Source organism: Stegostoma tigrinum, chromosome 16 (genome assembly GCF_030684315.1).
Source record: "Stegostoma tigrinum isolate sSteTig4 chromosome 16, sSteTig4.hap1, whole genome shotgun sequence".
Classification (NCBI taxonomy): domain Eukaryota; kingdom Metazoa; phylum Chordata; class Chondrichthyes; order Orectolobiformes; family Stegostomatidae; genus Stegostoma; species Stegostoma tigrinum.
The window spans coordinates 52,202,880-52,230,871 of NC_081369.1; the positions used below are offsets into that span (position 1 = coordinate 52,202,880).

General features: G+C 44.0%; 1 protein-coding gene across 1 annotated transcript; it reads left to right on the top strand.

Annotated features, from left to right (window-relative positions):
• The first annotated feature begins 7,087 nt into the window (after positions 1-7,087).
• gins2 (GINS complex subunit 2) lies at positions 7,088-27,992 on the top strand. The gene is made up of 5 exons (XM_048546875.2): positions 7,088-7,259; positions 11,698-11,812; positions 15,261-15,360; positions 17,263-17,389; positions 24,854-27,992. The coding sequence occupies exons 1-5, from the start codon at positions 7,170-7,172 to the stop codon at positions 24,977-24,979; spliced, it is 558 nt and encodes a 185-aa protein (XP_048402832.1). The 5' UTR covers positions 7,088-7,169; the 3' UTR covers positions 24,980-27,992.

Genomic DNA, 27,992 nt, shown 5'->3' on the forward strand with positions numbered 1-27,992 from the left:
GAACTTGATTTTACTACTTCCTAGTAGTAAATGGGCTCATCAATCACCATTGTAAACATCTCATTACAAGTTCAGTTCCCTCTGATTTTTGCTGCTAGAAGCAGCATGAGGCACACTTAAAAATTCAGTGTCAATGGGTGAAGCTACAAAAAAAGACTACCTACATGCCAAGTAGTTTAAACAGCAAGTAATAGACAGAGTTAAGCGATTACACAACCATTGAATCAAACCAAACCAATTGTGAATGGTGGTGGACAATTAAAAATCTCAATGGAGGAAGAGTTTCCACAAATATCTCCATTGTCAAGTGTTGGGGTGCCCAGGACATCAGTGCAAAAGTTATGGTTGAAACGCTCGCAGCAATCTTCAGCCAAAAGTTCCAAGTGGATGAGCCATTTTGGACTTGTCCAGAGCTCCCCTGTATTACAGATGCCAGTCTCCAGGAAATTCACTTCATTCTGCATGATATCCAGATACACTAGATGCTGTAAAGCCTGTAGGCCCTGACAACATTCCAGTAATAGTATGGAAGACTGCAGCTCCAGAACCTGCCACAATCCTAGCCAAGATAACGAGGTGTAGAGCTGGATGAACACAGTAGGTCAAGCAGCATCAGAGGAGCAGGAAAGCTGACATTTTGGGCCTAGACCCTTCTTCAGAAATGGGAGGGAGAGAAGGTGATTCTGAAATAAATAGGGAGAAGGGGGAGGCAGATAGACAATGGATAAAGGAGAGAGCCACTGAGGTCTTTGCAGAGGGAGGAGGGTAAAGGTAGGCATCCTTAGAAGAGGCTTCACAGTGGGGTTAAAATTGTTTCAGAGATAGTAGGAACTGCAAATGCTGGGGGATCTGAGATAACAAGGTGTAGAGCTGGATGAACACAGCAGGCCAAGCTTGGCCTGCTGTGTTCACACAATCATAACCCAGCTGTTCCAGTACACCTATAGCACTGGCATCTACCCAACAATGTGGTAAAAGCCCAGGATTTTCCTTTTTGCAAAAAACAGGATAAATCCAAATCAGCCAATTACTGCCCAAACAGTCAACTCTCCATCATTGGTAAAATGATCGAAGGTGTCATCAACAGTGCAATTACATGGCACCTGCTCAGCAATAATTAGCACTGCAGCCTCAGAGCGCCAGGGACCCGGGTTCGATTCCCGCCTCGGGCGACTGTCTGCACGGAGTTTGCACATTCTCGCCGCATCCATGTGGGTTTTCTCTGGGTGCTCCGGCTTCCTCCCACAGTCCAAAGATGTGCAGGTTAGGTGGATTGGCCATGCAAAATTGCCCGTAGTGTTCAGGGGTGTGTGGGTTATAGGGGGATGGGTCTGGGTGGGATGCTTCATGGGGCAGTGTGGACTTGTTGGGCCGAAGGGCCTGTTTCCACACTGTAGGTAATCTAATCTAATTTGATCCAATTTGGGTTCCACCAAGGTCAGTTAGCTCCTGACCTTAATTCAAACATGGACAAAAGAACGGAGTTCCAGAGGCGAGGTGAGAGTGGCAGCTCTTGACATCAAGGCTGTATTTGACAGAATGTGGCATCAAAGTGCCCTAGCAAAACTGGAGTCAGTGGGATTCTGAGGGAAAACTCTTCATTGGTTGGAACAAAGGAAGATGATTACTTTTGTTGGAGGCCATTCACCTCAGCTCCAGGACATCTCTGCAGGAGTTCCCAGGGTAATCAGTCACTGGGTGACAAATTTCCTCCAGGATATCTGACTGGTTTTCATATCAATACGGGTACAGTTAGCAATAACAGCTTTTAACGATTTCTGTTAATTTACTGACACAACAACCCAGCAAAAACATCTGCTACAAAACGTCTGGATATTGCATCTCAGGGACATAAGAAAGCATTTTATCTGAGCAAAATCTCCAATTCCCAATTGACATTTGAAGAAAGCATAACTTTTGCATGCAATTGATTAACCCATGAGAAAAAGTTTTAATTCAATTTGAGAAAGGCCAAAAAGACAGAAAAACAATACATTTAGTCAAACACTGTAATACTACTTTAAAGAGTTGACAAGAGACAGTCTTAGGGCTCTCCACTTCTCCCTGGAAAAAGACCTGAACTATTCCCATCCTTCATGGAATGCCCTGCCTGCAACAGTAGTAGACTCACCAAGTTTAAGAGTATTGAAATGATTATTGGATAAACATATGGATACTATTGGAATAGTGTAGGTTAGATGGTCTTCAGTTTGGTTTCACAGGTTGGCGCAACATCGAGGGCTGAAGGGCCTGTACTGCACTGTAGTGTTCTATGTTCATCACCCTCCTTTGCCTGGCCAATCTTGTCCTCACTTTGAACTTTCTCCTTCAACTTCACTCACTTCCTTCAAATCAAAAGTGTCGCCACTGGTACACAAATGACCCACAGTCATGCGTGTCTCTTTGTGGGGTGTGTAAAACACTCCCTGTTCCAGTCCTGCTCAAGCATCTCCCTACAACTTTGCTGGTACATGGGTGACATTATTGGTACTGTTTCCTCTCTCATCCAAAACTGAAAACATTTATCAATTTTGCTTCCAATTTCTGCCCCACTCTCACCTTCACCTGGTCCATCTCTGACTCCTCCCTTCCTGTTTCCATTTCAGATGTTAGGTTGGCCAACAATATCCATTACAAACCAACTAACTCCCACAGTTATAAGAGATAATGGGAACTGTAGATGCTGGAGAATTCCAAGATAATAAAATGTGAGGCTGGATGAACACAGCAGGCCAAGCAGCATCTCAGGAGCACAAAAGCTGACGTTTCGGGCCTAGACCCTTCATCAGAGAGGGGGATGGGGAGAGGGAACTGGAATAAATAGGGAGAGAGGGGGAGGCGGACCGAAGATGGAGAGTAAAGAAGATAGGTGGAGAGGAGAGTATAGGTGGGGAGGTAGGGAGGGGATAGGTCAGTCCAGGGAAGACGGACAGGTCAAGGAGGTGGGATGAGGTTAGTAGGTAGCTGGGGGTGCGGCTTGGGTGGGAGGAAGGGATGGGTGAGAGGAAGAACCGGTTAGGGAGGCAGAGACAGGTTGGACTGGTTTTGGGATGCAGTGGGTGGGGGGGAAGAGCTGGGCTGGTTGTGTGGTGCAGTGGGGGGAGGGGACGAACTGGGCTGGTTTAGGGATGCAGTAGGGGAAGGGGAGATTTTGAAACTGGTGAAGTCCACATTGATACCATATGGCTGCAGGGTTCCCAGGCGGAATATGAGTTGCTGTTCCTGCAACCTTCGGGTGGCATCATTGTGGCAGTGCAGGAGGCCCATGATGGACATGTCATCTAGAGAATGGGAGGGGGAGTGGAAATGGTTTGCGACTGGGAGGTGCAGTTGTTTGTTGCGAACTGAGCGGAGGTGTTCTGCAAAGCGGTCCCCAAGCCTCTGCTTGGTTTCCCCAATGTAGAGGAAGCCGCACCGGGTACAGTGGATGCAGTATACCACATTGGCAGATGTGCAGGTGAACCTCTGCTTAATGTGGAATGTCATGTTGGGGCCTGGGATAGGGGTGAGGGAGGAGGTGTGGGGACAAGTGTAGCATTTCCTGCGGTTGCAGGGGAAGGTGCCGGGTGTGGTGGGGTTGGAGGGCAGTGTGGAGCGAACAAGGGAGTCACGGAGAGAGTGGTCTCTCCGGAAAGCAGACAGGGGAGGGGATGGAAAAATGTCTTGGGTGGTGGGGTCGGATTGTAAATGGCGTAAGTGTCGGAGGATGATGCGTTGTATCCGGAGGTTGGTAGGGTGGTGTGTGAGAACGAGGGGGATCCTCTTAGGGCGGTTGTGGCGGGGGCGGGGTGTGAGGGATGTGTTGCGGGAAATATGGGAGACGCGGTCAAGGGCGTTCTCGATCACTGTGGGGGGAAAGTTGCGGTCCTTAAAGAACTTGGACATCTGGGATGTGCGGGAGTGGAATGTCTTATCGTGGGAGCAGATGCGGCGGAGGGTGGAGGAATTGGGAATAGGGGATGAAATTTTTGCATCTCAACAAAGATAGGGACCACTGGTTCTCACTTTCCGATTCACCGGTATCCGCATCCATAAGATCATAAGCTGCCATTTCTGCCACGTCTAGTTGAATGTCACCACTCAATACATATTCCCTCCCCTCTTTTGTCAGCTTTCTGCAGGGACCGTCCCAGCTGGGACATCCTGGCCCACTCCTCCTCCACTCCCACCATGTCCTCACATGCCCACGGCACCTTCCGCTAAAACTGCCAAAGGTGTAACACCTGCCCATTTACCTCCTCACTATCCAAGAGTCCACACACAGATGAAGCAGTATTTTACCTGTATTTCGACAATCTAGTCTACTGCATTCTCTGCTCACAATGTGATCACCCACACACTGGGGAGACAAAACACAGACTGAGCAACTGTTTTGCTCAACACCTACTTTCTTTCAATAAAAATGGCCTCAAGCTTCCAGTTGGCCGCCACTTTGACATACCACTGTGTTCCCTGGCCAATATCTTTGTCTCAGGCTTGCTGCATTGCTTCAGCAAGGCTCACCGCAAGCTGGAAAAACAGCATTTCATTGGCTGCTCAAGCAGCGCCCCCCCCCCCGGAGCCTTGAGGACTCGATATCGAATAAAGCCTGAACATCTTCTTCAATATCCTTTATCCACCCCTACAACCCAGGTCTGTCATGATAAGGGCTGCTTTCAGCACTGCCAACTCAATTTTACTCACTTATGGACCCCTTCATCAGCTTTTGATCGAGTTGTACAGTACAGAAACAGGCCCTTCAGTCCGACTTGGCCAACCGACCAGACATCCCTGTCTGACCTTGTCCCATTTGCCAGCATTTGGCCCATATCACTCGAAGCCCTTTCTATGCATGTACCCACCCGGTAAATATTTTAAATGTTGTATTTGTACACACCTCCACTACTTTCTTTGGCAGCTCATTCCATACATGCACCACCCTTTGTGTGAAAAAGTTACCCTCCAGGTTGTTTTTTAAATCCGCCCCTCTCACCTTAAACCTTTTCCCTCTAGTTTTGACTCCCCTACCCAGGGAGAAAAACCTTGATTATTCATCCTATTCATGCCCCTCATGATTTTACAAGTCTGTATAAGGTCACCTCTCAGCCTCTGATGCTCCAGAGAAAACAGCCCCAGCCTATTCAACCCGTCCCTATAGCTCAAACCCTCCAACTCAGCAACATCTTTGTAAATCTTTTCTCAAGTTTAGCAACATCCTTCCTAAAGAAGGGCAACCAGAATATACATTTTCTCCTTGCCTGGCTTACTATCATCAATCGCTTTTTCTCCTTAACTATCTGTCTCTCTCTCTCTCTCTCTCTCTCGAGTCTACCTCCATCAATGATTTTGAAGAAAACATGAACTGCAGATGCTATCTTCTTACTCCTTTAGCTTCCTCTCCCCGCCCATCTCTTCAGGTTATAAACAACTTTTCCCAACATCCATTGTTTCTATTCTGTTTTTGTCTCCACTGATGCTGTCAGACCTGCTGGGTTTCTCCATCAATTTCTGTTTTTACTTTAGACAACGTAAACATTAAGCTTGTTGGCAAAGGGGGAAGGCCTTGCAAGCAAGGGGCACGGCTTGCAACGGGGGACTGTCAAGGGGCGGAGTCTGTGCCTTGATTGGCGTAGTCTGTTACTAAGGAGGCATGGTCTTTATTCAAATAGGCCGAGCCTGAAGTGTATGGACAGGGAATGTCCTTCAAGGACCGCACCTTCCCCCCCCACAGTGGTCAAGAGTGCCCTTGACTGTGCTTCCCGCATTTCCCGGACCTCATCCCTCGCAATAACCTCCATAAGAGAATCCCCCAGTCCTCACGTACCAGCCCACCAACCTCCAGACACAATGCATCATCCTCCGACACTTCCGCCATCTACAATCCGACCCCACCACCTAAGACATTTTTCCTACCCCACCCTTGTCTGCCTTCCGCGACTCCCTTGTCCGCTCCACGCTCCCCTCCAATCCCACCACACCCGGCACTTTCCCCTGCAACCGCAGGAAGTGCTACACCTGCCCCCACATCTTCTCCCTCACCTCCATCCCAGGCCCCAACATGACTTTCCACATTAAGCAGATGTTCACCTGCACATCCGCCAATGTGGTATACTGTAACCACTGTAGCCGGTGTGGCTTCCTCTACATTGGGGAAAACAAGCGGAGGCTTGGGGACCGCTTTGCAGAACACCTCCGCTCGGTTCGCCATAAACAACTTCACCTCCCAGTCGAGAACCATTTCCACTCCCCCTCCCATTCTTTAGATGACATGTCCATCATGGGCCTCCTGCAGTGCCACAATGATGCCACCCGAAGGTTGCAGGAACAGCGACTCATATTCCGCTTGGGAACCCTGCAGCCCAATGGTATCAATGTGGACTTCACCAGTTTCAAAATCTCCCCTTCCCCTACTGCATCACAAAACCAGCCTAGTTCTTCCCCTCCACCCACTGCATCCCAAAACCAGCCCAGTTCTTCCCCTCCACCCACTGCATCCCAAAACCAGCCCAGCCTGTCTCTGCCTCCCTAACCTGTTCTTCTTCTCACCCATCCCTTCCTCCCACCTCAAGACGCACCTCCATTTCCTACCAACGAACCTCATCCCGCCTCCCTGACCTCTCCCCTCCCCACCTAAACTCTCCTCTCCACCTATCTTCTCCTGTGTCCATCTTCGGTCCGCCTCCCCCTCTCTCCCTATTTATTTCAGAATCCTCTCCCCATCCCCCTCTCTGATGAAGGATCTAGGCCCGAAACGTCAGCTTTTGTGCTCCTAAGACGCTGCTTGGCCTGCTGTGTTCATCCAGCCTCACACTTTGTTATCTCGGATTCTCCAACATCTGCAGTTCCCAACATCTGTGGGATAGGGAATGTAGTGCAGTCAGTGGGCGGGACGTGGCCGGGAACGGTGGGGATCGTAGTCAGGGGCGGGCTCCGTCGTCAAGGGGCGGATCCCTACTCGGGGCGGGGTGACCGTTGTTAGAGGCGGGGTCCGTTGTCAAGGGGCTGGGTCTGTTGTTACGGGGGCTGGGTCAGTTGTCGCGGGGGCGGGGTCTGTTGTCAAGGGGGCCGGGCCAGTTGTCAAAGGGCCGGCTGAGTGACATCACCCCTATTTCCGGTGGTGTTTGCGCGGGAAGCTGTCTCAGGCTTCAGGCGGGTGATTTAAACCCGGGAGCGAGCGGTTAAATGCGGCAATGGACCCTTCAGAAGTGGAGTTTCTCGCAGAGAAGCAGATTGTGACTATTATTCCCAACTTCAGCTTGGATAAAATCTATTTAATAACTGTGAGTGTGTTTTGTCAAGTTGCCCCCTCTTGTGGCTCATGGGCTATGATTTATATTTTAAAGCATTTTACACATGGAGCAAGTTTAAACTAAAAGGCCAGAGATTTATAATCAATGATAATAAATTATGTGTAACAAGTGCTGTAGAGTTGGAGGAAATATTTTCCTACAGCCTGTTGTTATTGGGATCAACAAAAATGTAAAATGTTTAGAGCAAGAGATCTCTGATTGTCTTCAGATTAATTTGGATCATTCCAAATCACACTGACTGACTGACTGACTGACTTTTTTCAAAAAAGGTTTGTGACTTGAAATGTAAACAAGGAAGCTCCACGTCTTGAAACATTTTAATCCTTATACTTGCTCCTAATAATAGACAATAATTAGGCAAGTGCAAATTGACAAGTTTGAAATCCAAAATTAAACAAAGGGCTGCTGATGCTGAAGATCTGAAACAAAAAACAGAAATTGCTGGAGAAGCAGAGCAGGCTCCAAACATAGCCTGGTATGCCATAGTGCTTCGCTTGGAGAAGAATTTGTTAAGTGTGCAGAAGAAAATTTACCTCTTCAGAATATGGATGTACTTACTAGAGAAATAGCAAAAATTAGTCCTTCTCTTGGGAAATAAGGCAGGTGACAGTGGGAGCTACTTTGGGGCCAGTGATCATAATTCTATTAGTCTATAAGGTTTTGGAGTAGATTTGTAGTTCGGGTTGTGGATGTTGTGGCTGGCTCGCTGAGCTGGTTCTTTGTTTTTCTGCAGATGTTTCATTACCCCGCTGGGTAACTTCATCAGTGTCTCTGATGAAGTACCGTTGTGTTTTCCCACCTGGTTTTTAAACTGGAGTCCGTTGAGCTGGATTACCTCATTTCTGGTTTTCCTTTGCAATGGCGTGTATATGGGGTCAAGTTCTCTGTGTTTGTTGATGGCTTTCTTCTTGGAGTATCAGGCTTCTAGGAATTGGAAAAGGATAGAACTGATCTAAAAGTTGAAGGTCTAAATTGGAGTAAGGCCACTTTTGATGGTATAAGGCAAGAACTTTCAAAAGTTAATTTGGATGTGGATATTTGCAGATAAAGGGATGGCTGGAAAGTGGAAAGCCTTCAAAAATGAGATAACGATAGTCTAGCAAAAGTATGTTCCACTCAGGGTGAAGGTTGGTGGGTGTAGGGAATGCTGGATGACTAGAGAAATTTAAGTTCTGGTCAAGGAAAAGAACGAAGCATATGTCAAGCGTAGACCGCAGGGATCAAATGAATCCCTGGATAAATACAAGAGCAGTAGGAGTAAACTTAAGAGGGAAATCAGGGCAAAAAGGAGAAATAAGATAGCTTTGGCAAGTAGGGCTTAGGATTACCTAAAGGGGTTCTACAAATACATGAAGGACAAAAGAGTAACTAGGGAGAGAATGGGGCCCCTTAAAGTTCAGCAAGGCCACCTATGTTTGGAACTGCAGGAGATGGGTGAGATACTAAATGAGTACTTTGCATCAGTGTTTGGTGTGGAGGAGGATATGGAAGCTAGACAACTTGGGGAGATAAATAGCAATATCTTGAAGTGTCCATATTACAGAGGAGGAGGTGCTAGATGTCTTAAAATGCATAAAGGTGGATAAATCCCTAGAACCTGATCAGGTGTGCCCAAAACTTTGTGGGAAGCTTGGGAAGCCATTTGCTGAGATATTTGTATCTCGGATAGCCACGGGTGAGGTCCCTGAAGACTGGAGGTTGCTACCATGCTGCCGTTATTTAAGAAAGGTGGTGAGGAAAAGCCAGGGAATTATAGACCACTGAGCCTGACATCAGTGGTGGGCAAGTTTTTGGAGGGAATTCTGAGGGAGAGGGATTTACATGTATTTGGAAAGGCAAATACTAATTAGGGATAGTCAACATAGCTTTGTGCATGGGAAATCATGCCTCACTAACTTGATTGAGTTTTTTGAAGACGTGATGAAGAGGTTTGACAAAGGCAGTGTGATGCGTAGTGTCTGAATGGACTTTTTAAGCCATTCGACAAGGCTCTGACTGGTAGACTGGTTAACAAGGTTGGAACACATAAATACAGGAAGAAGTAAACATTTGAATACAAAATTGGCTTGAAGGTAGGAGACAAAAGGGTGTTGGTGGAAAATGCTTTTCAGACTGCGGGCCTGTGACCAGCAGTGTACTGCAAGGATTGGTGCTGTGTCCACTGCTTTCTGTCATTTATAAAAATTACTTGGATGTGAACATAGGAGGTATGGTTAGTGATTTTGCAGATGACATCAAAATTGGTTGTGTAATGAACAGCAAAGTGGGTTATCTGAGAGTAACGGAACCTTGATCCGATAGGCCAATGAGCCAAGGAGTGGTAGATAGAGTTTAATTTAGATAAATATGAGATGCTACATTTTGGTAGAGCAAATCAAGGCAGGACTTGTACAGTAAATGGCAAGGCCCTGGGGACTGTTGCCAACAAAGAGACCTTGGGATGCAGCTTCATAATTCCTTGAAAGTGGAGTCACAGGTAGACAGGGTAGTGAAGAAAGTGTTTGGTACACTTACCTTCATTGGTCAGAGCATTGAGTATTGGAGTTGGGAGGTCATATTCTGCCTCCACAGTACATTGGTTAGGCCACTTTTGAAATACTGTGTTCCATCCTGGTCTCCCTGCTATAGTCAAGATACTGTGAAACTTGAAAGGGTTCCAAAAAGATTTAAAAGAATGTTGCCAGGATTGGGGAGTTTGAACTGCTGGGAGGGGCTGTTTTCCCTGGAGCATCAGACGCTGAGGGGTGACTTCATAGAGGTTTATAAAATCATGAGGAGTTTGGTAAGGTGACTAGTCAAGGTCTTTTCCCCAGAGTAGGGGAATCCAAAACTAGAGGGCATAGGGTCAAGGTGAGAAGTGAAATATTTGAAAGGGCCCGAAGGGGAAACTTTTTAATGCAGATGGTGGTGCATGCATGGAATGAACTGTCAAAGGATGTGGTGGAGGCTGGTACAATTGCAGCATTTAAAAGGCACCTGGATGGCTACAAGACTAGGAAGAGTTTATAGAACGTAGAACATTACAGCACAGTACAGGCCCTTCGGCCCTCGATGTTGTGCTGACCTGTCATACCAATCTGAAGCCCATCTAACCTACACTATTCCATATTCCATGTACGTCCATATGCTTGTCCAATGACGACTTAATGGTGCCAAATGCTAGCAAATGGGACTAGATTAATTTAGAATATCTGATTGGCATGAATCAGTTGGACCAAAGGGTCTGTTTCTGTCATGTACATCTTTACAACTGAGGTCTGTTGAAAGTGTGTGGAGGGGGGGTAGAGAGAGAGAGAGAGAGAGAAAATCAGACTTAATGTTTCAAGTCTGGTGAACCTTCAAAACTGCTAGCAGCTAGCAAAAGATGGCATATAAGCTGAAAATAGTTTGTGGTGAGAGGCTAGAGGAGGTGAGGACTAGTGGAGACAGTGCCCAGAGAGAGGGAAAGGTGGTCAGGAATGGTAAGCCAGGGTTGAAAGAAAAGCTGATATTGGGGCCCACAAGTAGATGAAAATGGGTAGACTGGGCTGAAAGCAACCCATGTCATAACAGAGCCTGGAGTGAGGAGGTGGGTGAAGCAGGTGTTCAGGTTCTGAAATTGTTGATCTCCATGTTGAGTCCTCAAGGCTTGCAGGTTCCCCAAGCAGAAAATGGGATGCTGTTACTCCAGCCACTTAATACACCATACTGTTTTCTGGGCAACATTTCTGTCTGGGCCTGCTGCAGAGCTCCAGGGAGACTTGTGCAAGTTGGAAGACCAGCATCTTATTTTCCACTTGGCAACCCTGCAGCCTTTAGCACTCAGTATCAAGTTCAATAATTTTGGAACCTGAATACCACCTTCCATATCTTTTACCCACCCCCACGTTCCAGGCTGTGAGATGTTATAGATTCATAGAACATGGGAAAAAGACTCTTCAGTCCAACTCATTTGCGCTGACCAGACATCAGCCTGATGCAGCTCCATTTGCCAGCATTTGGTCCATATCCTCCTAAACCCTTCCGAGTCAGATATCCATCCAGAGGCCTTTCTAAATGTTGTAATTATACCTGCCTCCACCGCTTCATTTGGGTGTTTCTCTTTGTTGACATTACTTGTTCATGCTTTTACTTTATAAAGGCAGTATATTAATTTGTGTCTTGAAATGCTCCGAAGTGTTTTATGGATATCTCATTATTTTGACAAGTCTTTTTTTTTTGTACGAACAAATCTGCCAATTATATTGCAAGGCTCCAAAAGTAGTGTAAAGATAAATAATGTTTAATCCACTTCAGGTTGTGCTAAAGTTTTGACATTAATTTGATTTCCATAAACTCTCTAGCCAATCCAACTTGAGCTGGATGGGCTGAATGGCTGCCTTCTGTGCCCTAATGATTCTGTTTTGCTTTTGGTGGCCTTTGTATATAGGGAGATTTGGGACCATTCAATCCAGGGCTTCCAGTTGAAGTACCTGTGTGGCTCGCTATTAATCTGAAACAGCGACAGAAGTGCAGGATTGTAGTTCCAGATTGGATGGATGTAGGTGAGTTATTTTGTCTGTTTGAGATTTAAACAAGAAAGTATTTGTGTAATTTACAATGCTGCTTGTTGTTATCTGTGCATTTGGTTTTGGTGGGGTGTTGCTGATGGAGACTCTTCCCCAGGTGTCTCAGTTTGTGAGTGAGAGGGTGGTGACTTGTTTCCAAATTTGTGTCAATCCCCAGCTGGTTCTGGCACCTGTTACCAGAATAATTCCCAGAGGGAGTTCTGCTGAAAGTGTACCCTCCGTTTGTGCATCACTTTCCATTTATCTATCTTCAAGGCCTCTTGGAGGATTACGATTTTTGTGGTGAAAAGATGGGTGTGGGAGGCTTTGCCCATTGGTAATGGTTGGCCCTGCTATTGACAATAACAATGTAAAGTGCCTTGAGGTTGCTTCTTGTAAGTGCTGGTTGTGTTTGTCATGTTGCTGAGTCAATATGCCATTCAGTCCAGGATCACACTTTTTCAGATGCTGCAGCCTTGAGAAGGAAAGCAGTTGTTTGTATAGCAGCAGCTTTCATGTCTTCAGAACATCCACATTGCTCTGCTGCCAATGCTTTACCTTCTTGAAAAGTGGTTACTATTTTACGTAAGGCACAAAGGAAGATGTGGCTTGCTGCCTCCAAGGATGCTGCCTGGCCCACTGTGATTTCCAACATTTTTTGATTTCAGTACAATAATAAATTGGGGAACCCAACAAACTTATTTTTACAGTCCTGGAAAGAAGACTCTGGATCAACAATCTCACAGGTGAGAAGAGATGAATTGGCTCCCCTTCAGTATTCACTCAGCACATGAGTTGGTCATAGGAAGACTAATTTCAAAAAGAGCTGTTCCTGTTCTCCTAGACCAAATGAGCTTGTTTTTAAAAGACTAGGCTCCTTAGTTCAATCAAAGAGAATTTATTAGATACTAAAGGTGAGAAGCAATGACAGCACAAATTTTGATACAAGGTGAATCCAAAAAATAGTTTCTTAACAAGGATATCCAAATCATTCGAAATAATTCATGAAGAGTGGGTAATAGAACGTAGTGGCTGTTGTGATTGGATGTTACTGGTAGCTTTGACATTGGTAATGGAATAGTTCATTTTGAGATTCTAAGCTTTGCAGGTTGTTTGCAAATCTTCTGCTTGATTCCGATCAATAGTGGCTGGCAGCTCTCCTAAATGAGAGACAGTGTGTTCTCTTTCTTTACCTGCAAAAGTAGGAGTCTCGAATGGCTGTTCTCAACATTGTGACCCTTGTGGCACACTTAGTCAGGCAACAAACAAACAGACCAGTGTTGAAGCTTGCTCTTAACCCTTTTTTTTTAATAAAACATATCTGAGGGAGGTGACCTCTTGCTGCATGGGGTTTGGTCATCAACCTCTCATTGTCTCTTCCCTTTTTAGTTTTAGAAGCTACTTTTTCTTTCTGTTTTTGATGTTTCCCTCACTCTGTATAATTGTGATATTCCTTGGCTCCGCAAAGGCCTCTACCAGATAGTCATTGAATTTATTGGTACAGTGGGGGCAAAAAAAGGCTGCAACAGCCCTTTTTATTTTTAGAAAAGCCTTGCTTGTATTGGAATGAAAGTTCAATATTTCCACAGAAAAGCTGTGACTACAACACATTTTTATAGTCTTCCTTGAGGGGTGGATTTTTCCCCACAAATGCTGGAGAATTCTTGTGTGTGCTTTTGAAATTCTATGATGTGATCCATTATGGTCACCTGAAAGTATTCTGTTTAGTGCCTCCTACAGCAAAACCACTCACGATATTGCACAGAAGTGTCAGTCAGGACTTTGTGCTAAAAGCCTCTGAATTGAAAACCAAATCTACAACATTCTCTGTCTCAAATGAGAGTGCTACTGCTGACTATTATCGTCCTTGTACAGTCCTCAAACATAGCTGATGTGACTGCAAGACAGGGCTAATGGTATTTGCCATTATATCCAGTTATGACCTCAGCAAAGTCATCAGAGATACCAAAAAGCATTTCTGGACCAAGTTAGAGGCCAAAACCAATCTTGAGGATTCCTGCCGCCTGTGGCAAGGCCTAAACAACAAAATGGGATACAAAACGAAGCAAAGCAAGATAGCAGGTAAAGACACATCCCTCCCTGATGCACTCATGCTTTCTATGCTCAGTTTGAGAAGAATGCCAGTAATATGATGCCACCTGCCCTGACTTCCCCAGATGCACCTATTCCCTCCATCACAGCGTATCAACATAATGGGTCCACAGCAGACACCATTTCCCTAACCCTGTACTCACCCCTGGAACATCTGAACAACAGGGACAACTACGTCACATTCCTGCTTATCAACTACAGCTCCGCCTTCAACACTATTATCCCCTCCAGACTGATCTCAAAACTGACATCTAGGTCTCGGCCTCACCATCTAACTGGATCCTCACCTTCCTAACCCATAGACCGCAATCAGTGAAGACAGACACAGCACCTCCTCCATGATAACCCTCAACACTGGAGCCTTCAGTGATGCATTCTCAGCTCCTGACTGTACTCCCTCTACACCCATGACTGTAACCAAATTCTGAACAAACACATCTACAAGTTTGCTGACGACACCACTGTGGAAGGACCGATTATCAAACAACGTTGTGTCAGAAAGGAACTAGAGGGCTTGATGATGTTGTGCAATGATAACAACCTCTCTCTCAATGTCGTTAAAACTAAAGAACTGAGCATTGATTTCAGAAAGAAAGGGGGAAAACACGAGCATCCCCCAATCTGCATCAACGGAGCGGAGGTTGAGCAGGTTGAAAGCACCAGGTTCCTAGGGGTGACAATAACAGACAACCTGCCCTGGACATCCCACGTAGATGCAACTGTCAAGAAGGCACAACAATGCCTCAGGCAACTCAGGAAATTTGGCACGTCCATAAGGTCCCCCACCAATTTTTACAGATGCACCATAGAAGCTTTACTATCCAGATGCCTAATAGCCTAGTTTGGCAACTATTTTGCCCAGGACTGTCAAAACTACAGAAGGTGGTGTGCACAGCCCAGACCATCTCAGAAGCCAACCTCCCAGCCACGGACTCCATTTACATGTCTCGCTGCCGTGGAAAGTCCGCCAACATCACCAAAGACCTATCCCACCCCAGTAATGCTCTCCTGCAACCTCTTCCGTCAGGCAGAAGATACAGAAGCTTGAACACATACATCATTTCTTTTCAACCGTTATTAGACTGATGAGTGAACTCTCTAACTCCAAATAATGCTGACCTTGTTAATTTTGATTTTGTCTAGCGCAAGTTCTGTGAGTTGTAACCTGCATGCCTTACTCTGTCCAAGGTTCTTTTTCACTCCTATGATCTGTACGTCCTTGCTGACTATGATGTGCCTGTACTGCTCGCAAACAAAGCTTTTCACTGTACTTAGGCACATATGCCTATCAACCAAATCAGATCAAATGTATAACTATTTTGCTATTTTTCAGATAAACTTGAACAAATCAAGGAACAGGAGCGTAAAGAAGAAACCTTCACTCCAATGCCCAACCCACATTACATGGAACTGACTAAGTTGCTGTTGAATCAGTAAGTTTTTCCTATACCTAGATAACACATAATGGTACTTATGTTGAATCCTTCTTCTGAACATCTTAGCTCAATGTTCGAATTTTGTTTAGTGGTTGGTGCTTCTTCCGATTTACCCTTATGACCTTTACCCAGAGTGTCAGCCTTTGCAGTGAGAATTGCAAGCACGCTGATAGAATTGTAACTGAAACCATTTATAATTCTCTCCGAGCCCATTGTGGTACCACACTGCTCAATGAGGACAGTACTGAATGAGGATGAACCTTGAATGTTGCCATTGTTAGTGATGTGAGCTGGTTCCTGTTTTGATTCATAGATTAAAATTATGAACAGCAGCTGGAACAGTAAAAGTCTTTGTTTTTGATATCCATCAAAATTTGAGGGCCCTTTTCTTGTTTGTTGACCAACTCGGCTTTTACTTTGCATCAAATCTATAGGACACGAGTTGACACTTGGATTTGCCCATGTCCCTTGGTGGTGTCAGCAGGGACTCCGGTTTTAGATCAGATAGCCATTACCACCTCATTTGCCTAGAACCCTATCCAAACTAAGAGGCAAAACAAGGAGACATTGCGCATGTCTTGCAATGGTCAACTTGAAGCTGCATTGACAAAGGAACAGGACCATTTCAACTGCAGTTCGGCAGATTGGAGAGGATGGAAACTGAACCTTTTGCTTTATTACTGTGCAGCTTTGAAGTCTGTCTTCATTTTTATTCAAGCATATTCTTGCTTAGGAGATCAAAGTTTTTTTTCATTCTTGTGTGAACGTGGGTGCTGCTGGCGAGGCCAGTTTTGTTGCCTGTCGCTAATTGCCATTGAATTGTATGGATTGGCGAGTCATACATAGACCAGACCAGACCAGGTAAGGAAGGCAGATTTCCTGTCCTGAAGGACATTAGTGAACCAGGTGGGTTTTCATGGCAATCAACAATGGTTACATGGTCATCATTAGACTAGTTTATAGTCCCTGATTTTTATTGAATTCTAATTTTACCACTTACATTGAAATGATTTAAACCCATTTGCCCCCAGGTCATTAGCCTGGAGCTCTGGTTACTAATCCAGTGATGTTACCATTATGCCACACTCTTTTCCCCATGATTAATGTTCCAAGCATACTTTATTTTACAAATCACTTTTAGGAAGGTAGCCATTCTTTGTACATCTGTGACAACTCAATGATTTCAATTGCAAATGACTTAGAATCTCCCATGTATGCTTTTCAGGCACTGATGTCTATTTAGAATACAGCTCCCATGTGCCATGTAGCAGCTTTAAAATGAACTGAGCATTTTATGAAGTAGTTATAACAAAACAAATGGCCATCGTTATGCGATAGTCTTTAATCAATCCACTGTGGACTTCAGGAGGAATTTCTTTATCAAAGGCTGGTTAGAATGTAGAACTCACTCGCATTTTTGGAAGTGGATTTGAGACAAATGCCCTAGATGCACTTAAAGAAAAGTGTGATTTATACACAAGAGGGAGATGGAAATAGAAGGCTATGCTGACATGATGAAGGGATGTAGAGTTGGAGAAGGAAGCTCCTCTGGAGCACAAAAAGTGAACCAGTTGGTTGGAGCCTTGTTACTGTCTGTAAATTTTAAGTTTAAAGTGGAAGGAAGGAAGGCAAGTTTGTCATTAAGTCCTGTATGAACTGTTTGTGCAGTGTGGTTTATTGCGGTGTAGGTAGAAAGGACAGTGATCTAAAAGATGTACTGGTGACCGTATGCTAAATTGTGTATTAAACATTAAGAGTCAAAGGGCAGCACAAGAACACGATTGAAAAGCACAACATTAACCCAAAATATCTTTTATTTTCAGAGAAGCTAAAATGCCACTTGATGTATTTCCTAATCTAGTAGTGCAGTAGTTCTAAGTGCTTTTGCTATTTCCCCAGTGCCTCTGACAATATTCCCAAAGCTGACGAAATCCGGACCTTGGTGAAAGATACTTGGGATACTCGCATTGCAAAGCTGCGGTTATCTGCAGATAATTTTGTGAATCAACAAGAGGTCCATGCAAAGGTAAGGTTATTTTGATTTTTTTGTCCCCAAATTTGATGCCCATGTAATTCCAACTTGAAAATCTGATCCTTCACCTACAATTTGATACATAATTATAATATAATAAATATCCATCAAAATTTGAGGGCCCTTTTCTTGTTTGTTGACCAACTCAGCTTTTACTTTGCATCAAATCTATAGGACACGAGTTGACACTTGGATTTGCCCATGTCCCTTGGTGATGTCAGCAGGGACTCCGGTTTTAGATCAGATAGCCATTACCACCTCATTTGCCTTGTATGTATATACATTCCTTTTTAGCTTAGAAGATCATCTGCTGAGATGTCACAAAGGCTCAGCCAGGAAAAATAAAGGCTGCTAAGATCAAGAGATTCAGAAGTGTGATCAATTAAGCTTCAACAAAAGGGTGTAGAAAAGAAGTGGACGGTCTAAGGAAGGATTTGCAAAGATGATGGGATGTACAAGAGGCTAGAATTTGGAGAATTTGTGGAACAAGTGAGGAGGAAGACTGTGAAAGGATTTAGGTATAAGAAATTCAAATTGGTGCCCTTGGTTCCCATTTTGCATATTCTTGGTCAGGATGAGGCATGGCTTGAAGATCGCAGCGACAGATGAGCTACGCCAGAAAAGGTGTTGTAGACTGACCTTTGTGGGCTTGGAAGCTTGACTTGTATATGATTAAAAATTACAGACAGACTGGTTCAGCAGGAGACAGTAGCTGGGAAGAGTTCCAGGATCAACAGCAAAGCTCTGGAGGTTTGTGGCACTCTGAGTGTGGGTGGTGAAGTTGGCAGGGCTGCTGAAGTAGTGGCCTCGATCTTTGTGCCAAAGTTATGCATGAACTCCTTGCTCGTCAAGGCGAGTGTGGAACACTTGGGAACAGGGTGTGAAATGTGAACAGGTGGTGAAAGCAACAAGAAGCCATCTCCATTCTTGGTTGGTGGACAAGTTGTAGCAGACAAGAGGAAGACTCGGCTACATTTGCTGTAATCCAGAAGAGCTGCTGATTTAACAGATAAAATGAAGCCCTTCCTAAAACATTTTTTTGTGTAATGTGGCAATGACAGCATTTGTTGCCCATCCCTAATGAGCTACTCTGTTTAAGAGCAAATCACCTACTTCAGAGGTGGTTAAGAGTTAACCATAATACTGTGGGTCTGGAGTTGCATGTAGGGCAGACTGGATAAGGATGGCAGGTGTCATTTAAAGGGAATTAGTGAAGCAAGTAGTTTATTGTATTCCAAATTTATGTATTGAATTTAAATTCCACCAGTTGTCATGCTGGACCTTGAACCCAATTCTCTGGAACATTAGTAACCTTCTATATTGTACTCTTAAACCCCAGACCAATTTAAAAGAACCTGGGCAGCAGATAAATAAGAATACAACCCACAAGTTCCCAACAAAGTGACTCCCCATTCTGACTTGGAAATATACCACTGTTTCTTTAGTGTTGCTGGGTTTAAAGTCCTTTTAACCTCCTCCTTAATGGCTTTGTGACCTAACTACACGCATGTAGTGCAGCGGTTCAAGAAGGCAGCATACCAGTAATTTCTCAAGGGCAACTAGGAACAGGCAACAAATGGTAGCCTAGCCAGTGATGCCCACATGAAGAATAAAAAAAATGAGCTTGTGCCTCTGGATTAGCAATTGAGTGATATTAGAACTATGCCACCATCTCCCCAACTAGCTGCATGGCTGGACTTGAGGAAGTGGAAATGGATTCAAATCTGGGGGTGGGAGCTCACAGAACCGCCACAGTAATTGGAAGGCCAAACGCTAGGGAGTTGTAAATGAGGGAGGACAGTTTTGTCCTAGTATGGATCTGGAAGGGATATGAAGAAGCAGTCAGAGCTCTTAAGTTTGGGGTTGCCTTACCTCTGAGGGAAAGGAGGACAGTGCTGAGGCTTGACCTTGTGACTTGTTTCGAGACTCTTCCCTCTCCATGACATGTATTCCTCCTCCCACTTGCCAATCTATTCGGATTTACTCTTTGCCATTCCACCCACCCTTCCTGGTTTTAAAACCTGTTTTTATTTTCAAGCATTGAATGGCTTTTATGTATTTCCTGCAAACCAGTGTCTTCAATTATGACCTGTTTCTTTTATTGGGCAAAGTTTGAGGAACCTTTGTGATGTGATCTTTACCCTCAACCACAATAATAAGTTGCACTTGAAGCAAGGTAAAATATTGCATGGGTGTTTACAGAGCCGTAAGTACTTGGTGGGTTCCAGCAACAACTTCCTCCTGCCTTGAGGTCCTTTTTAAAAGTTTTTATGTAACTGAAAATATCACTTCTGAGTATCCCTCAATTAACTTGTCAAGTAGTTGGATGTTTGTGTATTTTCTCTGCCACTAGAGGTTGCTGTTCTTCTGTGTTACCGCTTGTGAAAGCCAGACTTCAAGGAATGCTCAGAAACTGATTTGATTTGAGTTCATTGATTACTCATGAAACTTTCAGTGATTTGGCAACAAGCTCCTGATGCTGTAATTTGAAACAAAAGTGCCTAATATCTGAGACTTCAGTTGTAAAGTCCTGCTGCAACTGTACAAAATGCTAGTGCAGCCTCATTTGGAATATTGCATGCAGTTCTGGTCGCCCCATTACAGGAAGGATGTGGAAGCATTGGAGAAGGTGCAGACGAGATTTACCAGGATGTTGCCTGGTCTGGAGTGCAGGCACTATAAAGAAAGGCTGAGGGACTTGGGTCTGTTCTCATTGGAGAGAAGGAGGCTAAGAGGGGATTTAGTAGAGACATACAAGATGATGAGGATTAGATAGGGTGGACAGTGAGAGTCTTTTTCTGAGGATGATGACTACCTCAGCTTGTACAAGGACGCATAGCTACAAATTGAGGGGTGGTAGATTTAAGACAGATGTCAGAGGCGGGTTCTTTACTCAGAGAGTGGTAAGGGCGTGGAACGCTCTGCCTGCCAGTGTAGTTAACTCAGCCACATTAGGGGTATTTAAACAGTCCTTGGATAAGCATATGGATAATGATGGGATAGTGTGGGGGGAGCGGCTTAGATTAGTTCACAGGTTGGCACAACATCGAGGGCCGAAGGGCCTGTTCTGCACAATATTTTTCTATGTTCTATATCTCATGGAAACTGTCTGCTCAGTTTAAATAGTCCATGCTGACCAGTTGTATGATAGATTGGCAGAGCTGTGGTTATTCTCCCTGGAGAATGGGAGGTTGAGGTGAGAGTTTAAGTTCAAAATCATGAGGGATGTGGACAGAGTGGAGCAGGAGAAACTGTTCTCATTTCTTTGAAATAGAGGTTGAGTAGGGAACCTGACTGAAGTGTATAAATTTTGAGGGTCATGGACAGGGTGAATAGAAAACGGCTGTTTCCCTTCTTGAAGTGTCATAACATTCAAGGCTGTGGGCTAACGTGAGAAAGTGGGACTGGTGTAGGTAGGAAAGTACTTTTGGCAGTACAAACTTGATGGGCTAAATGGCCTCTTCTATCCTGCATGATTGAGATTTTGAAGGGCAGAATTTGTGTAAAGAGCAAGAGATTAATTGGGGAAAGAGTAGAGTCCATTTGGGACCATGGAGGTAATCCGTGTGTAGCTCTGGATGACATTGGCACAGTCCTCAGTGGGGGGAAAAAGAATTGGCAGAGGCATCGAGGACCAAAGGGCATATACTTTGAGGAGATCTGCAAAACCACCAGAATGGCGATCTATGAATGCATAGCCTGTGCATGTGAGTGTGGCTTCCAAAAGAAATTTGGATAATTGTGTGAAGAGGCAGAATTTGCAAGACTTGAGTAGGACTAGAGTTGCTCTTGTGGAGAGCCAGCATAGATACGATGGACCAAATGGCTGCCTCCTGAACTGTATCCATTGTGTGGCTGTATGTTGACCCCTGTCTCTACTCTTGTGCTCTCTGATCCTAACCCATCCCTTGCTGAGTTTCAGTAGCACCGAAGTGTACAGTGTGTGCGTGTGTATATGTACAGGTCTCGACATTCTGAGCACCATTGCAATGCTGGCATTGAAGCTGTTTGAATAAAATGGGTTAAGAATAAATGATGGGAGAGGGCGGATTTAAGGTTTGTATTGTGTGAGGTCTTGCACTGATTCTGCGTGTTAATGTCCTGCATACCTGTACATTATAGCCAGGATTACTGGCTGTCTGATTTTTTTTTTACACACTGTTTAAAAATAGAGATTCCCTTTTAAGGTGGCAAGGAGAATTTTTTTTTTGTTCAGGATCTTGAGACTGTAGAATGCTTGTTTAGTTTCTCCAGACTGCAGTGATGGTGGGTCATGTGAATATCTTTAAGGCAGAGGTAGATGGATCCTTGAGACACATTGATAGTACAAGGGGAGGCAGGTCCACTAGCTACTTAAACTGGGGAAAAGACCCATCAGCCTCATCATGTGGAAATGATCAAAAACCTGGCTACTTTTCCTCTAAATGTAAACATTGTTGAGTAAATTATTATACATCATTATCATGAAAGAGGTAGCGTTGGGCAAGCTAATGGAGCTAAAGGTAGACAAATCTCCTGGCCCGAATGGAATGCATCCCAGGGCACTAAAAGAGCTGGCAGGAGTATTAGCAAATGTGCTTGTGGTAATTTCCCAAATTTCACTGGACTCTGGAGCAGTTCCAGCAGATGGGAAAACAGCCACTGATCAAAAAAAGTAGACAAAAGATGGCGAATTATAGACCAGTTAGCTTAACTTTTGTAGTGGGGCACATGCTTGAATCTATCATCGAGGAAGAAATAGCAAGACATCTGGATAGAAATTGCCCCATTGCACGGATGCAGCATGGGTTCATGAAAGACAGGTCATGCTTGACTAATCTGCTGGAATTCTATGAAGACATTACGAGCATGGTAGACAATGGGGACCCAGTAGATGTGATGTATCTGGATTTCCAAAAGGTATTCGACAAGGCGCCGCACAAAAAGCTGCTGTGTAAGATACTAGTGCATGGCATTATGGGCAATGTATTAGCATGGATAGAGGATTGCTTCATGTTAATTAACCAGAGTGGGGATAAACAAGTGGTTTTTTTTTCTGGTTGGCAAACAGTGACTAGTGCTGTGCATTAGGGATCAATACTGGAACTGCAATTGTTTATAACTTAGAGGATTTGGAATTGGGGACAACGTGTAGTGTGTCAGTTTGCAATGGCATTAAGATGAGTTGCAGAGCAAAGTGTGCAGAGGACTCTGAAAGTTTGCAGATCGATGTAGATAGATTAAGTGAGTGAGCGAAGGTCTGGCAGATGGAGCGCCATGTTAATAAATGTGAAGTCCTCCATTTTGGTAGGAATAACCATAAAAGGGACTGCTATTTGAACGGTAAAATATTGCAGCATGCTGCTGTGCAGAGGGACTTGTGTGTTCACGTGCATGATTGTAGAAGGTCGATTTGCAGGTACAACAGGTAATTAAGGAGACAAATGAAATTTTGTCCTTCATTGCCAGAGGGATTGAATTTAAAAGCAGGAAGGTTATGTTGTATTTGTATAGAGTGCTGGTGAGGCCACACCTGGAGTACTGTGTGTAGTTTTGGTCACCTGACTTGAGAAAGGGGGTACTGGCATTGGAGGGGGTGCAAGGGAGATTCACTAGGTTGATTTCAGAGTTAAGAGGGTCAGTTTGAGGAGACAGTAACTTATTGGAATTATATTCATTCGAATTTAGTAGAATGGAGGGATCTTCTAGAAACATGCAAAGCTCTGAAAGGAATAGGTAAGATAGAAGCAGGCAAGTTGTTTCCACTGGGGGATGAAACTAGAGCAAGAGGGCACAACTTCAAAATTAGGGGGAGCTAATTTAGGACTAATCTGAGGAGGAATTTCTTCACCCAAAGGGTTGTGAATCTGTGGAATTTCCTGCCCAGTGAAGTAGTTGAGGCTTCCTCATCCAATGTTTAAGGCTAAGATTGATTTTTTTTTTCTAAATAAAGGTAAAGGAATTAAGGGTTACAGTGAGAGGGTGTGTATGTGGCATTGAGCCCACAAAAGTATCTTATTGAATAGCAAAGCAGGCTCGAAGGACCAGATGGCCTTCTCTTGCTCTTGGTTCTTGTGGAAGTAAATTATTAATTCATGCCAGAAACAAAATACAAAAAGTTTTCCATTCTAATCTTTAATGGAACAAAAGAAATGTTGCATGTGATATATTACATTAATCTTTAAATTTTATATGTTTATCAAACAACATCAGTGACATCACCTTTTTAAAAGTACATTGTTGATGCTCATGCTTGAGTATGTGAGCTGCAAAGAGAAACTGATCTTGTTGTGTATTGCCATGTTGACTAATAGAGAGACTCTTCTGCTTGTTCTGTCATGGCCTCTGCTATGGCATTGCATTTTGGATCAGTTCAAAGGCCACCTGGAGGCCCCTAGTGCCTAAGAGGCCACACTTAGAATCGGGATGGATGACATACTTTGAATCACTGACCTAAGCCCCAAGTTCAGGCTCCCATCTGTTGTTGTTCTACATCTGTTCAGTTTGCAGCCTGGAGGGGGAGATCGTGAGTTGGCTTTCACTCCGTCCTGTGCACAAAGGCAATGTGTATTCTGATCATTTTAAAACTTGCATCCCTGGCCACTACCTCTGTGCTGTGTTGTTGTGCTACATGGTCGAGTACTGAAGCCACACAGGCCTCCGTTTGTGAGGGGATGTCATTGCTTAAACTCAGTGTCTATTTCCAGCTCTGTGACATTGCCGAACTTTCTCCCTGCCTCAGCTTATCTGCTATAAAAACTATCATCCATCATCCAACTTTCATTGCGTCTTGAGTGAATGAATGACTTTCCACGTCCCATCCTTCACCTTGAGAAATTTCAAAAGTCCGCCACCTGCATCTTGTAGTAAATTCAGACACCCCACCACCCCTGTGCTCAGTGGTCTATAATGACTCACTTCTTTGGGTTAAGCAAGGCCTCATCTTTAATATTTTTATCCTTGCTGTCAAATACTGCCCCTGGCCTGCTTAATCTCCACATCTATAACCCTCACCCCTCCAAGATGCCTCTTGAGCACTCTGTTTTAATCATACCACCAGTGTTCATGCCCTGGGATTCCCTCTCAAAAGCACACCACTTGCTCTCTCTCCTTTTTGTTTAAAAACACTCCATTAAAACCTATGGGTTCGCCCAGGATTTCAGCCGCCTGCCCACAAATCTGCTAACAAGGCTTGGGTCTATTGTGTTTTCTATTTGGCATAGGTAGGGAAAGGTGATGCAAACGGAAACATGCCCAAGGATTACAATAATTGGTACAAATGGCTAGTTTCCTGTAGGAAAGCAGGAGACTGCTTCAGTTGGAAACTATAAAATTTGCTGTGCATGCGCGTGTGTGTGTGTGTGTGTGTGTGTGTGTGTGTGTGTGTGTGTGTGTGTGTGGATTTTTAAAGGCTTAGTGGGAACATTGTTAGTAATTGTTCAATTTTGCTCTCTCTCCTGTCTCCCTCCTCTCCTGCAGCTGGACAACCTCACATTAATGGAAATTAATACAATCGGGACTTTCCTCACCGAATCACTGAATCAGTTGCACAGTCTCCGTGCAAACCTTCAGCCTGCGGAGAAAGCTCAGTCACAGGACTATTAAACTGCTTTCTTCAAGGAGGTGATCCTCTTCTTTAAAATGAGGGAAGTTTGGAGAAGAGCAGAACCAAGTTCAGCAGGGAAGATACAGAAGGAGGGTGGGATTAGTATGCTGGCAACCTAAGATCCTGGAAACATCTCTGCAAGGTGAAAAACTAGTGTTTTGACAATGTTTTCACTCCTGTGTCAAAGGTTTCTCTTCTTGGGTGCTGACTAAGCAGTGAGGGACTTCCGAAGCTTTTTGTTTCCAATCTTTTGCTGTAGGTTTAATTTTTCCTAAATAATGAATGAAATTAGATATGGTTTAAAATATAAATATGGGTAGCAGTTGGGGATGCTGTTTTTAAACAAAAACTCAAGGATAGTGGATTTGGTATATAAATCAGTGCTTTTATTGTATTTGCTCGCTTTCTGATTGCATGGTTGACTTGCTGCCATCTTTATTTAAATAATGGTTTTGTTTGTTCACTTCTACCTGTTTAGTCACATTTTTTGACAAATTGGAAGTTTTTTTTGGGGGTGGTTGGGAAGGTGGCAAGAAATCCAGACAGTTGTCTGCTCACTAAATCTGAAGTGAACGTAGTTTCTCTGAGCATTGCACATTACACAGCTTCACTATTTAGATTTCCACTCTATTCTGAGCCAGTGATCGGAACGAGAAGCGAAAAGGTGTTAGGTTTAACCAGCGTCGACGATGTACAGGAAAAACTAGCAAGAACTGCGTTCCCTGGACTACTGTGCACCTTCATTATTTGACCATAATCACTAAGTGGAAAGTGGATCAGACTTGCTTGCATTTGACTTCCTTTTAAGTTCGCAGTGATTAGTAATTTGAGTGTGGGGCAATTTGTTTTTAAGTTAATTTGTGCGACATGGGCATTGATGTCTGGGCCAGCATTTATTGCCCATCCCTAGTTGTCTTTGAGAAAGTGAGCTGTCTTGATCTGCTGCAGTGCACCTGCTGTGAGAATCAGAGTCCCTACAGTGTAGAAACAGGATATTTTGGCCCAACAAGTCCACACCACCCCCTGCCATAGATCATCCTACCCAGAACCCCACACCCCCACCCTTTCCCTGTAACCCTGCATTTCCCATGGCTAGCCCACCTAACATATGCATCCATGGACATTATGGGCAAATTAGCTTGGCCAGTCGACACAACCTGCACATCATTGGACTGTGGGAGGAAACCAGAGCACCTGGAGGAAACCCATACAGACACCAAGAGATGGTGCAAACTCCACAATCGCCTGAGGGTAAAATGGAGCCTGGGTCCCTGGAGCTGAGGTAGCAGTGCTAACCACTGAGCCTGTGCTGTGGTTTGATCCACAATGGCATCAGAGAGAAGTCCATGATTTTGACCCGTGACAGAGTGTAATTTTAGCCAAGTCAGGCTGTTGAGTGGCTTAGAGGGTAACTTTAGCTGGTGGTGTTCCTATGAATCTGCTGCCCTTGTTTTTTTCAATGGAAGTGGTTGTGGGTTTGGAAAGTGCTGCCTAAATGTTTGGGGAATTTCTGTAGTGCATCTTGAATTTGCCACACGTTGCTGCTACTTAGCATTGGTGGTGAAGGGAGTGGATGCAGTACCAGTGAAGTGGGTTGCTTTGTCCTGAATGGTGTCAAGCTTGTTGTGTTGTTGGAGTATCATTCATCCAGGCAAGTAGGGAATGTTCCATCTCAGTCCTGTCTTGTAGAAGGTGGACAGGCTTTGAGGAGTCAGGATTTATGAGTAGAATGCCTCACATCATCCATCTACCAACTTGACTCAAAAATCAAAAACCACTCAAACTTTGCAGAAGAGCAGAAAATCTAACTCTTTTCAGTTGCAAAGAAAGTAAGTTAGAGGAGCCTAATACTTGATGTGCCTTGAAAGTTTTAAACTGCAGGCCTGCAGTTTCCATTTTAACTTGTATGTGTATTTGGAGCAACTTTTGTAATTCAAAGATTACAATTTCCTGCCTGTGGCAATTTCATGATTTGAGTGTAACATTTTTACAATAAATCTGCTTCCTGAAGGACTGATGTTGCTTCTAGTATCATTGTAGGTAATTCATAAAAGGCCTGGGCCAAAAGTAAGCTTCAATTTTGTAGGCAGTCTAAGAAGGAAAATTTATTCTGCTTTTTTTTTTGCTGCTGACTCACATTTTATTATACAGCTGTGTGGATAATGAGCTGCTACATTAGTGATGAATTCAACCTGAAACTTCTGCTTCTCAACTACAGTACAATTGTGTATTTGGCAAACTGCTTCTAACCAAGGCTTTAAATTTATGTCCCTTTGCTTAGTAATAAGATTCAACAGGTTATAAATAGAGTTCTGACTTGGGAAGGGTCAATATATAAAGAAGGTTCTGCTCCTTATGGACTGAGGGTTGGAGGGAAAATGCAATTGAAAAATCTGTTCTTGCAGCAAAATGTGTTGGATGAATTTGGCTTGTGGTTGTCCACATTCTCAAAAACTGGACAACAGTCCCTGTACTTAATTGGCTGTGAAGTTTTTCATACATTGAGATTGTGAAGGTTACTATCTAAATTGAAATGTTTCTTACACCTTGCTGCAATATAAAAAGCCAGTTAAAATGTTTCAAACATCTTCAAATGTTTCTCATCTATTTTCTGCTCAAATGCCTTTTGTTGATGGTCCTACTGGAGGATGAAGCTCAAGCTTTGATTCGATCCTCTGACCTCCATCAACTGGAACCTAGATTTAGCACTGAGCTCTATTGTGTCGAAGCAAATGTTTTGGAGGAGGACTCCAGTCCGATGTAAAGAAATTTTGCTGTGTTACATGAAAATGAAAAAATCCTGATGACTAGAACATTTTAGTTTTGAATGTCAGCAAATAGCTTACAAACTACACTAAAAGCTAGATACCACTTAAAAATAGGACTTTTAAAAAAGTTCACTGCAAGTACTCAGTGAAGAGGAAACCTAAGCATTTTTATGAAGAAGCATCCAGACCCAAAACATTAGCTTTCCTGCTCCTCTGATGCTGCCTGGCCTGCAGGGTTCATCCA

Coding starts and splice junctions, on each gene's coding strand:
- gins2 (XM_048546875.2), top strand. CDS start 7,170: ATGGACCCTTCAGAAGTGGAGTTTCTCGCAGAGAAGCAGATTGTGACT. Junction 7,260..11,697: donor ATAAAATCTATTTAATAACT/GTGAGTGTGTTT, acceptor CTTTGTATATAG/GGAGATTTGGGACCATTCAA. Junction 17,390..24,853: donor AACAAGAGGTCCATGCAAAG/GTAAGGTTATTT, acceptor CCTCTCCTGCAG/CTGGACAACCTCACATTAAT.